This window comes from Canis aureus, chromosome 4, assembly GCF_053574225.1.
Source record: "Canis aureus isolate CA01 chromosome 4, VMU_Caureus_v.1.0, whole genome shotgun sequence".
NCBI lineage: Eukaryota > Metazoa > Chordata > Mammalia > Carnivora > Canidae > Canis > Canis aureus.
In genome coordinates, this window is record NC_135614.1 from 64,091,276 (window position 1) to 64,104,436 (window position 13,161).

At 36.7% G+C, this 13,161-nt stretch overlaps 1 protein-coding gene across 1 annotated transcript in view; it reads right to left on the bottom strand.

Annotated features, from left to right (window-relative positions):
- The window catches only part of ITGA2 (integrin subunit alpha 2), a 102,373-nt gene that overhangs the window by 59,237 nt on the left and 29,975 nt on the right, over window positions 1-13,161 (bottom strand). The window contains exon 3 of the mRNA XM_077896003.1: window positions 1,758-1,867. Coding sequence (XP_077752129.1) covers window positions 1,758-1,867 — 110 coding nt within the window. The remainder of the gene's footprint in view (window positions 1-1,757; window positions 1,868-13,161) is intronic.

Genomic DNA, 13,161 nt, shown 5'->3' on the forward strand with positions numbered 1-13,161 from the left:
GATTGTTTTATTACCTTTATCTAAAGGTCATTCTTGGAACTCTTCCTTGTTCTCTTTCCTTTGTGTCTTCAAGAAGGGAGTAATTTTTCTAAGACTAATTTTCTCATGGACCAGTGATGTTAATTCCAACCAGTTAATTCTATTCTTAACTAATAGTTACTCCCTTTCATCACCTCCTTCTACTCTCCCTACAAATAAAATAATTTTCTTTTTATGAGGAAAATCTTCACTCAACCCTGCTACTCTACAGAACTATTTTCCCAATTCTCCTGCACTCTTCAACTTCTGGAAACATAGGCCTACCTTTACTCATAGAACTTATTTATAGCCTCACATGCTCCTGAATTCTTTGTGACCTATTTTCTCCCCTCAACACTACTAGATTCATACTCTAGGCAAGATAGTTGCAAAGTATAATCTGCTGGAGTGCAGAAAGAAAATGATGGAGCTGCTCTGTGCATGTTTTTATTTAATTAAAAATAAATAAATAAATAAATAAATAATTAGTTTCAGGATTAGAATTTAGTGATTTATCACTTATATATAACACCAATGCGTATTCTTTTAAATTTATTTTTATTTAGTAATACGTCAGCACATGCATATAATTTTTTAAAAATAAAAAATATATACATTGACATGAGTATTCAAAAGTTAGAGGTGATATGATTCATTGGGGTGATAAAATATTCAAACTACATAATAAAACCTTTGAGAATTCACCCTTAATGTCTATATTTTTATTATTTTTAGAAATGTTATATAGATGTATATATGTTTATCATATATCTTACTTATGTTTTATATAGATGAGTGTTCAAAATGTTTGGAGAGCACTGATCTAGTTCCCCCATTATCTCCTTATATAAGCTTATGATCTGTACTCAGTCTTCATACTCTTCAACCTCTGCAGCATTTGATAGCACTGATACTCCTTCCACCTCATGTTTATTAAGCTCTTATTATATGCCAGAAATGATGCTAGAAATTAAGTATACAGAGACATATAAGACACATGCCCTTACTTCTAAGTCTTAATCACTGTTTTTGAATCTCTACTTTCCCTTGATTTCTTAACACCATATTTTCCTAATCCATACTTTAGTTTTTCAGAACTCTAGAACTCCTCAGTGCAGTTTTATTTTTTCATGATGATGATGATTCAGTTGAATAATTTTTTAGATGCATTGGGAAATACTGCATGGAAATATGACCTATTTAGCTTTTCAGTCTTGCACCTCTGATAATTTTTTGCATTAATAGAAAGCATCTGAGATACGGATAAGTAAAACAGCAATTCCAAACAATTACAAAATATTCCAAATAGTGACAGTTTTTTTTATTCAAATGCAATCAATTACACAAGACTAGAAACAGTGTTTCTCAGCATCTCTAAATGCAACACTAGTATTGACAGGTCTATACCGAATGGTTTGTTTGGAGGAGGGAGAGAGGTATGGATGGGCTTAGATTTCTGTAAATAATCAGCAAAATAATCCTAACCATTGATGGAAACTGGTCCACAGTCTAGGAGTAGATGGTCCAAGAGGCAGTACATTTCCCATGCATTAGGTCTTTCAGTTGTGTTGGAAATTTGTATACAATTCGATCCCACATGACTAAAGATATAAAGGCCAAAAAGCTATCTATATTTCTTTAAGACACACTATGGTTGATTTTGTTGTTATTTTTAGTTATATTTATAACAAAAGAGATCTTGTTATTTGTAAAAAATCATATTGCTAATTACCACTTACTTTCCAAATTCAGTTTTTCACATGTAGCAGCGGACAAATCAATAGGACATTTATACACATCTCCCATTCGGTTTTCAGGAAAGCCACTCCAAGGTGAACCAACCAGTAACCTAGAAATAGGAATTTTTTTATTAGACATAAATGTTAGCTATAGTTTCTTAAAGGTTAAACTGACCACAAAACAATGAAAAGACTCCCCACATTTAATTTCAATTTTTAATAAGAAAATAGTTCATATTTGTTCAACTATAATTTGTCCTTTTACCTTTTCTCTTAGCTGATCGAGATTCTTGATGAATATCTGCAATACATTATAGAAATAGAATGCAGGCCATAAATGTGATCTGCATATGTAATTTTAAATTTTCTAGTAGTCGCATTAATACAATAAAAAGCAAAAGTGAAATTAACTTAAATAATATATTTTATCTAACTTGCTATATCCAAACTAGTATGCAATCGTTATAAATAAAAATTATTAATGAGCTATTTGACATTCTTTTTTCCATACTAAGTCTTTGAAATTCAGTGTGCATTTCGTACCTGGAGGACATTAACGTTTCAAGGGCTCAGTAGCCACACATGGCTAGTGGCTGCCATCATAGTCAGCACAACTTTAAAGAATGAAACAATATTAAAGTCAAAAGCAAAAACTAACATTTATTGAGAACTTTTTTCATCTTAAGTGTTTTCATATGTTAACTTACTTAGGTTAATTTCATATGTTAATTTACTTTCATATATTAATTTACTTTCAGACGTTAATTTACAAATTTCATATGTTAATTTACTTAGCATATGAGTTATCTAAGTGGTTTTACTGTTTATTGCCTATATAAGAGGATTCTTAGCAAAAATAGAGCAAATATACTGTAGAGCTCTCCTTACGTGTAACATGTTTGTAGCCAGAACACAGGATGCAGAGGTTGGAGATTGGTGCTCACCTTCCCCTTTTGGTTAGTTTCATTGCCTACAGAACTTCTCCAACTAGACACTAAGGGTTTCCTGGTGGAAATATTCATCTAACATCTCTGGTCACAGAAGAATTGACAGGAAGAGCCCATATAACAGTCTGATCTTTAGAATCTTTAGTAGGCTAATTGCTCAGCAGCATCCAGTTACTAAGGACGCATATCTGATTCAATATTTTTTTCCTTGTCAAGGTTGGAAGATTAGATTAAACTTAAATTCTTTCATAAGCCCTCTGTATGAATAGTTTGTCATGATTGATTAAACAACATGTGCCTCACATGAAATGCTACAGTGGATACAAACAAAACAAAACAAAACAAAACAAAACAACAACAAAAAAAACTAAGGTGGGATCCCTGGGTGGCGCAGCGGTTTGGTGCCTGCCTTTGGCCCAGGGCGTGATCCTGGAGACCCGGGATCGAATCCCACGTCGGGCTCCCAGTGTATGGAGCCTGCTTCTCCCTCTGCCTATGTCTCTGCCTCTCTCTCTCTCTCTGTGTGTGACTATCATAAAAAAAAAAAAAAAACAAAACCAAAAAAAAAAACTAAGGTGCATGCCTATCTACTAAACCTAGTAAAACTGTTTAAAATATATAACAACTAAAACAATAACAATACAAATGAACAGAAAGATACGAATACATTCACCTCTGGAACAAACATTAAAATGATCAGAGGATGCAAAAATGGATGAAGGTGGCAGTCATCATTATCAGCAGAGGAAGAGTATGAATAATCACGGAAAGAGGAAAATACAGAGTATTTTGAAAGACAGTTAATGATTCACACAGTTAGTGAGAGTGAAGTATAACTGATCCTAAAGCCCAGGTGCTTAACCCTCAGGTTATTCTCCTTCTTCTTAGATGCAAGAGGGCCTGGCATAGGACCCAGATTGGGAAAACCATCTGGACAAATGGGCTGGGTTCCAGAATAATCAAGTACTGGAAACTGATGGTTAGGCCACACCTACCGTGATGAGGGTGTGGCTGTGTGGTATATAAGGAGGCTATGGGCTGGAAGGACACCAGCCAAGGTCATCTTGTAAGAGCACATCCATTCTGTGGGCCCAGGCTGTACTATTCATAATTTAGGTAAGATCAGATTATATTCAAATAGTACTAAATGTGGTAATTTGGGGGACCTCTATTGTACACATTTTCCTCACTATCCTCATCATCCATCCTCAAGGAACACATTGAAGGATAAAAGTTTAAGTGTTTCTCATCTAATTTAACCATCTTACTCTTTAGAGCCTTCAGCAGTAAAGCATCCACAGCTACCTATTTCTTAATGAGAAATCTCAAGGCTACTTGCTGTTTCTTATTGTCTCAGTGTTCCCTGGCTGCTCCCCCCACCCCTGCCTTGCTTCATTCAACCTCACCAAATCATTCAGGATTTGATAATCTCACATTCAGGAAGGGGTATGACATCTCCACTACTGCTGTGAGAGCTGTGGCCTCCTACGTTAATCAAATGTAAAGAAGAGAGAAAAAGAAGCATCTGCACAATTGTGTGCCTTTCAATAAAAAGGATGTGAGAGTATTTGTAATTCTCTCAAAGAATACATATGAATCTCTGGCAGCATTATGCCATATTAAACTCATAACACAGTAAACAATAGATAACACTGGAAAACCAGATCATTTTGGTGACTGGTTAAGAACAAGGGCGTCCTCCTCATCACATATGACTCATTCTTTAAACATGATGAACAACATTAGTAAGTAGCCTACAGGTCATGCCAGTGACTACAGAGAATGTTTCAAAGACCATTGCTAACTCCTTTATTGGCAACATTTCCAGTAGACTCTCCCCACTTCTACCCAAAGGCCCAGTGAAATTGTGGTTCCTGACAATTCACCCTTATAAGGAAAGGCTATGACATCACCAGTGGCTACTCCAAGTGAACTGTGACACTCTTACATTAATCAGAGAGGAAGACAAGGGAGGCTGGTATATTTATTTACAAAATCTTATGTAATCAGCTGTAACAGGAAGAAACATGCCAAGAGAGAATGTTACAAAGGTGGAGGTTAGTGAGTAAACCCTGCTAAGTATGGTAAAGCTTCTTTGAAGTAATGGATATAACTTAATCACAACCAGACAAAAGAGTTGCATGAACAATCGTGTGTGCTGATTCTCAAAACAAAATAAAATCCCAAGATATAAACTCTCTTTCATACAGTGAAACTGGGAATTCTTCCAAGATGACTTAAAATAACACTTACTGTTCAATTATCTTGTGGGGGAAATAGTGATTATGTAGAGTTCCAAAACATAGCCAATTTGCCCACCTCCAGTGGAATTCAAAATACTTTGTTTAGTTAGTAAACAGTATTTATGGTGGTGTAGGTAGTTTTAAACCCACAATCCAGGGGCTGTTATAAATATCTTCCTTTGGTCTGTGAGTCTATAAACTCTCCCAAGTGTTCCTTTAATGCTAGCAATTTTTCTAGAGATGACTGACAGAGGTGTACTTAAAATAGTAGGGCAAAACATGTTTTCTTTGATTCAACAAACGCTTATTGAGATCCCGTGGGGCTGAAATTTTGCACAACTCCAGGGGATACCATTTCCATATAAATAGTGTGCTCTGGTCTTGTTAAGTATGCAACCTGTGAGGCTGTACATGGTGTCCAGACCTACTATGCACCAGACTTGATTCTAGGCACTGGGGATACGTCAGTGAATAAGTCAGTCAAAAATTTCTGTTCTCCTGGAGCTTACATCCTAGTGGTAAAAGATAGAAAATAAAACTTAATAAGTAAATAAAACATATCCTGATGGTGATCAGTGATTTTTGGGAAAAATGAGGATAGTTGGGAGTGTGGTGTAGAGGGTGTTGTAATCTTTATTAGAACGGTCAGGGAGGGCTTCCCTGAGAAGGTGTCATTTAAGCAAAGAATTGAAGGAGGTGAAGGAGTAAACTATAAGACTCTGGTGGAAGATTACTAGGCCGTGGGAACAGCAAGTGCAAAAGCCCTGTGGTCGAACCTCAGTGTATGAGGAAGAATGTGGGAAGAAATGTGGTCAGATCGGTAATGGGGCCAGATCGCATAAGATTGGTATAACATTCTAAGAATTTGGCTTTGCCTCTGAGTGACATGAGAAAGCCATTGGAGAGTTTTTAGCCCAGTAGTGATGTGATCTGACATATTTTAGTAGGATTCTGAAGACTGCTCTGTTGAGAATTATTGCACTAGGGTAAAGGTGAAAGAGATAAAACACTTCAGAGGCAAATGCAAAATCCAGGCAAGATTTGGGGGCTCCTACAGGGCTGGTGAGAAGTGATCTTATGTTAGATATATTTTGAAGGTCGGGTCAGCTGGATTTCTTGAGAGGTCAGTTTTTAAACACACACACACACACACACACACACACACACACACACAGTCAAGGATGGCTCCAAGTTTTCTTCCCTAAGAAACTAAAGGAAACCAGTGGTCATGATCAGATAAGGGGGATACTATCAATAGAGCAAGATTTTGAAATGAAGTGAGCTCAAGAGCTCAGTATGAGGTATTTTAAGTTTGAGATACTATCAGACATCCAAGGGGATATTTTACTTAGGATTAGAAGCTTATTGTACACATTAATGTAAGAAATTTCAAAGTCTATAGTATCTAAATATAAATACTATTCCTTATGTTGTTTAGTTCCAAGTCACTGAAATCACAAGGGGTCTTGTGAGTTCTCTATGGGTACTTGCTTCCTGCTTGTAATGTAAAAGGAGTTTATGATGCAAAGAAGTCACCTGTGAAGACATCAAGTCTTCAGGAAGGAGGAAGACAGATAAAGATAATTCATTTTTAGCTCCTGGTTGGGAAATACTGTTGTTATAAATTTAATTGCTAAACCCTTTGGCATGTGTTGAAAGGCAATTTTAGTTTCTAAGCTTCATTATGCTACCTCTGACTCCTTCGGCTGCCAGATTGCTTCCTTAAATAAGGGGATGGCTAAACCCTCAAGGTCTTTCAGTTCACTGATGTGGAGTCCACCAACCTCATTATTGCTAAAACATCTTAAGCCTATTGTTCTGTTTCATAAAAAGCCTGGAAATTAGCTTTTGCACTGGAAGCAAATGAATCAAATAAAAGCTGATTCTGTTATGTTGACTCACCCAACACGTGGTTTTCCTAGAGTTAAAACCAAAAGTTGATATATTCAATTTAAAGCCTTGTGCTAATATAACTCCCACATCTTTGGAAGGGAAGGAATAATTTTAAGACCACCACATTTTTATAAGTTGAAGCTCTGAGATAGTACCTTTCAACAAGGCAGATGGTTGTTTTATTAATGATAAAATATGGAAAAGCAACATTTATAAACAATTAAACAGTTTATAAAGTACTTTTTATGTACACTCTTCTCTTTGATCCTTATAGAGGTCAAGTATTACAACTATTCCTGTTTTCCTATAAAAACCAAGTCTAACTGTCTAATTGGCAACAAAGTCTAGATCTGCACTCATGTCCTTTCATTCCAAAACTCTGATTCTATCATAGTAAGTTCTGCTTAGAACTCTTCTAGAGAAGTACTCCTTATTTGCCCATCTTATTGGCCATAAACAAATTAAACAGTTTCCACTTGTGCCACTTTGTATTCCTCAAATCCCTCTTTGGATACAGCCCAGTGGAAAAGTTTCAAACAACTGGCCACCAGGAAGGTGTGCATATATTAGCCCCATTCACTTGTGTAAATGAACTTTGTTCCAGGAACAGACATTCAGCCGTTAACACAGTGGAAAGCTTTAAATTGTAAGACAAGCTAGTGAGGCATGGAGAATTTTCACAGATCATTGAAGGTCTCCAGATATTTGGGAGTAGCAGATCTATCCCCGATGCAAGTCACAAAAGATGGGTGTGTGTGTGTGTGTGTGTGTGTGTGTGTGTGTGTATGTTTGTAGGTATAACACAAATTTGTGTCCAGGGGCAAAGGGAGAAGCAAGTCAGAGCAGGGGATATTTAAAGTGCCTTTTCTATTATAGATTTTTTACTTATGATAACAGAGACCATGGAAAAATTTAGCCATACAGATTATTTAAACTTAGTGGAAAAGAAATGAACAACTATGGCATAACAAATATAGGTGGATCAACACCAGGGTGGTCCGTGGGGTTTTAAAAGGTACTTGGTTCACTATTTATTCTCCCCCTACTCTCTGCCTAGAGAAGGTTCTTGTTGATAGGAGACGTGCCATTTTGCACACCTATATTAACAGTGTTGAGTGATAGTTTAATTATATGGCAATAACATAATAGTTATTTATAAGAATATAAGTTTTTAAATTTAAAAGTGTAAGACTAGTCAGACTTCTAATGCCTTTCCAAAATCAAAAATTGGACTCTTACAAGTTAGTGAAAATAAAATGGAATGAAAGAACAAAAAGGAATTATATGTCATGGGTTTAAAATAAAAGCAAACCCTGAGAATAAACAAAGTAAGCATGTTAAATGGCACCGCCAGGATAACCTAATGGCAAGAGAATTTTATCTTTGGAAAAAGACATAAAGGATGATATTGGCTAATATTTAAAGGCCATAATGAAAGACAAAGACATGATTATTTTGGAAAAGGGATCAGAATAGCATTCTTGGCCAAGAAGAAGAAGAAATGGACTGAAGCTAATCCAATATGCATGGAAGCTAATAGATGACAGATGAGAACTGGTTGAGAAACAGGCAGTGGAGGGAGGTAGGGAGGAACTTGTTATTAAAAATCCTGATTTTTCTTCCTATGTATTTTTACACAGTGCTAAGGAGAGTGCCTCCTTATATGCATAGTGATTTTGTTTTTTTTAACAGTGGACATAATTTATTCATTTTTTAAAAAAACTGGATATAGTTTATTTCTGTTTTTTCAGTTTTTATTTTAATTTCAGTCAGTTAACATACAGTGTAATAGGAGTTTCAGGTGTATAATATAGTGTTTCAACACTTCCATATGACACCTGGTGCTCATCACAAGTGCACTCCTTAATCCCCATCACCTATTTCACCCAACCCTCTGCCCTCACATTCCTTCTGGTAACCATCAGTTTGTTCTCTATAATTAGAGTCTGTTTTTTGATTTGTTTCTCTCTCTTTCTCTCTTTTTTTCCCCTTTGCTTGTTTGTTTTGTTTCTTAAACTCCACATGATAGTGAAATCATAGTATTTGTCTTTCTCTGAGTTATTTCACTTAGCCTTATACTCTCTATCACCCAAAAATGTCATTGCAAATGGTAAGATTTCATTTTTTGTGACTGAATAATATTCCATTATATATAAACTACATCTTCTTTACCCTCTCGTCAATAGATGGATACTTGAGTTGCTTGCATGTCTTGACTATTGCAGTTTATGCTGCTATAAACCCAGGGGTGCACACATCCCTCTGAATTAGCGTTTTTGTATTCTTTGGGTAAATACCCAGTAGTGCAATTACTAGATCATAGGGTACTTTTATTTTTAACCTTTTGAAGAACCTCTATACTATTTTCCACGGTGGCTGCAACAGTTTGCATTCCTACCAATAGTGCAAGAGGGTTCCCCTTTTTCTGCATCCTTGCCAACACCTGTTGTTTCTCATGCTATTGATTTTAGCTAACCAGGTTTAAGGTGATATCTCATAATAGTTTTGATTTGCATTTCCCCGAAGGTAAGTGATGATGAATATCTTTTTCATGTGTCTGTTGGTCATCAGGATGCCTTTTTTTGAGAAATAGTTGTTCATGTCTTCTGCCCATTTTAAACTGGATTTTTTGGGGGGGTGTTGCGTTCCATAAGTTTTTGTTTTTGTTTTAGTAGCCCCATTCCCAGTTGGAGCCCAAAGTGGGGCTTGAACTCATAACCCTGAGATCAGGACCTGAGCTGAAATCAACAGTCAGATGCTTACCTGACTGAGCCACTAGGCACCCTGAGTTTTGTAAGTTCTTTATATATTTTGCATACTAACCCTTTATTAAATATGTCATTTGCAAATGTCTTTTCCCATCTAGTAGGTTGCCTTTTGGTTTTTTTGATGATTTCTTTTATTATAAAGAAACTTTTTATTTTGATGAAGTCCTAATAGTTTATTTTTGCTTTTGTTTCCCTTGTCTCAGGAGCTGTGTAAAAAAATGCTATGGCTTAAAGAGCTTACTGCCTATGCTCTCTTCTAGGATTTTGATGGTTTCAGGTCTCACATTTAGGATTTTAATCCGTTTTGAATTTATTTTTGTATATGACGTAAGAAAGTTTCTTACTTTTGCATGTAGCTGTCCAGTTTTCCCCACATCATTTTTTGAAGAGACTTTTTCCTGCTTTACTGAGGATTAATTGTATAGTTGTGGGCTTATTTCTCATTTTTTATTCTGTTCCATTGATCTATGTGTCTTTGTACCAATATCATACTATTTTGATTATTACAGCTTTGTAATATAACTTTAAGTCCAGAATTGTGATGCCTCCAGCTTTGCTTTTCTTTTTCAAGATTGCTTTGACAATTCAGGGCCTTCTGGGGTTCTACACAAATTTTAGGATTCTGTGTTCTAGCTCTGTGAAGAATGCTGTTGATATTTTGATAGGGATTGCACTAAATGTGTAAATTGCTTTGGGTAGTATAGATACTTTAACAATCTTTGTTCCTCCAACTTACGACCTGGAATATCCTTCCCTTTCTTTGAGTCTTCTTCAATTTCTTTCATTAGTGTTTTATAGTTTTCCAAGTACAGGTCTTTCACCTCTTTGGTTAGATTTATTCCTAGAGCACTTTTGTTTTTGAAGTACGTTACCTTTTTTTTTTTTCAACTAAACTACAGATTTTATTTGGATTTTACCAGTGAAGTGCTTTACTTTTATTCTTTCACAAGGTGCTCAAAACATTCCAGTTTGATAGGGATGGCCCTCTCTGTACTCCAGAGAGGTTGTAGACTTTCTCTAAGTCACCCAGCTAGCAGTGGGGAAGCTGAGGGTAAAACCCTTGTGCTCTGGCTCCTAATATGACAAATATCTATCTATGAGAGAATGAAAAGATAGATGGTGACTGTCATCTCTGTCCATGCAATGCTGTTTTGTAACAGAGATTTTCATTCAAAATACTGAATGAAGTTGATATTACTTTATAAAGTTTATATGACAATTATAATTTAATATTTTTTATAAATTCCAATTATTTTCTGCCACTCTCCTCCTTGGATATTTAAAAAAATATGTATGCTTGGAACATTTCATCTTTGTTTTGCATTAATCTACTGTATGCATATTACTTCTTAGCTCTGTAATCTTAGGCACACTACTCAAACTTTCTAAGTCCGGGTCCCCTCATTTGTAAAAGGAGTAATAATACAGCCATTGTGAGCATTATGCATTTGGCAAAGAAAGAGTCCTCAGTACTTTTAAATATTGTAAATATCAGTAAATACCAAATACTGTTATTCCAACCTATATATGACATAATCTTTGATATGTGTATTGAATTGAATGTTTCTTATTTATCTAAAATTCTCTTCCATATATCCTATAGACAAGTTGGTACATTTGTAACACACTTAGAGCTTTATTCATATTTTTCTTAGTTAGAAAGTTAGAACTATAATATAAGCTCATATATAAATGGAATTTTTTATTGGCCATAATATATGTTCATTATATTTCTCTTCTTTTCTTAAACAAGCATGCACTAGTCCTTGCTGACACAAGAAATTACATCTCTTCCACTGGAAATACCCCTTACTGCCAGACAGTTTTGGTTACACAAGTGACTGTTCTAAGGTTTTTGAGTCATATAATGAGCTCAGACTATTCATGCGGCAGGCCTTCGGATTAGACAGAGACAGTACATAGCACTATAAGCTTCCAGGAAATGACTTTAAACATATCTCAATCCTTTGTATAATTGCTTCTGATAAGAACTGCATCATCTACATTGGAACATCCTGTGTGTATGATGGAGGCCTCAAAGTGACATTGAAGGGAGAGCAGACCACAGCTTTACTTACAGAGGGGCACACTGCTGCTCTGCTTGGGAGGTAATCTTGCCTATAGATAGCTTATTTGAAACTTAAAAAAAACTCTAGAATTCTCAAAGCCACATCACTACTATTTCCAGAGTAAAAGTCCACAGTGCAGTAAAAGTATAATAAATAAAACAAACAAAAGCATCAAGATAATTTTGTTAAGCTCTTGTACAATCCAGTGTAGACTACGCCTATAAATTCTTAGAAACATGGGACATGGGCAGCCCGGGTGGCTCAGCAGTTTAGTGCTGCCTTCACTCCAGGGTGTGATCCTGGAGACGTGGGATCAAGTCCCATATCAGGCTCCCTGCATGGAGCCTGCTTCTCCCTCTGCCTGTGTCTCTGCCTCTCTCTCTCTGTGTCCTTCATGAATAAATAAAATCTTTTTTTTTTTTTTAAAAGGAAAGAAACATGGGACATATGGAACAGTTGAAGCGGTACTTGAAAAATAAGGAGCATGGTTTAAGAAAACTTAGACTAAAAAAAAAAAAAAAAGAAAACAGACTAGAGCCATAAGCAAGTTGTCAGAAGGAAGGAAAGGGCTGAGAGATAGAGTTGGGGCTCAACAATACAGATGGTAAAGAAAGTCAAAGAAAGCTTCAGAACAAGCAGTAAGAGAGTAAAGAAAACAAAAGAGTGTGTGAGTGTGTGTGTGTGTGTGTGTGTGTGTGTGTGTTATATAAATCCAAGAGAAAAAGACTCAGTTATTAAAGGAATTCACAGTAATCCCACTTTCTGTGCCCAAAGCTAACTTGATTAGTATCAGGAGGAAAGTTAATGTTTAAACAGTCCTTCTCACATCTGCTACTTCTATAACGTCTGTGCAGTTTCATAAATTAGGAGTGGAGACCGGCATAGTGCCAATCGTCAAAACAAATAGGCGATTCTGGATTTCAAGTTTCATACTATTTTCCTTGAGCCTGAGAGCCGTGAGGGCCGCTGGTCCTAGCTGTGGCCTGCTCCAGCAAGTGGGAAAAGCCATTGGCTGCCTCTGCCAGGCACCTCTGCAGCCAGGCACCTTGGCAGGGCCAGGCTCATGAGAGTGGGGCCAGGAGCAAATCTTGTCCATCAAGTGTCCCAGGCCGTGGGAGGAAAAAATGAACTCTTCACAGTAAGATCATACAGTTAGTGACACTGAGGGAACACCAGCGCTATTAAGCACCTGGGGTTGGCCCTTACTATATCTCTGGTATTACTCATGGTTGCAAGCTCTACATATCGATCTTCCTCTTTGGCTCTACTCCACACTCCTTAAAGGTATGGTCGACGTTTCCTACGCTGTACCTCACCCTGTGTTCCGCCTGTGGTGGATTCGCAGATCACGTCCATGACTCGACCTCTTCTGCTGCTTTGCTTTAACAAGGCCAGCAGGGTGGAAGGGCAGACGGGCATGCCAGGCTGGCTTCGGCTCTCTTTCCTTCCAGCTGTGTCCTGCCATCGGATTAGCCTCTCAGGAA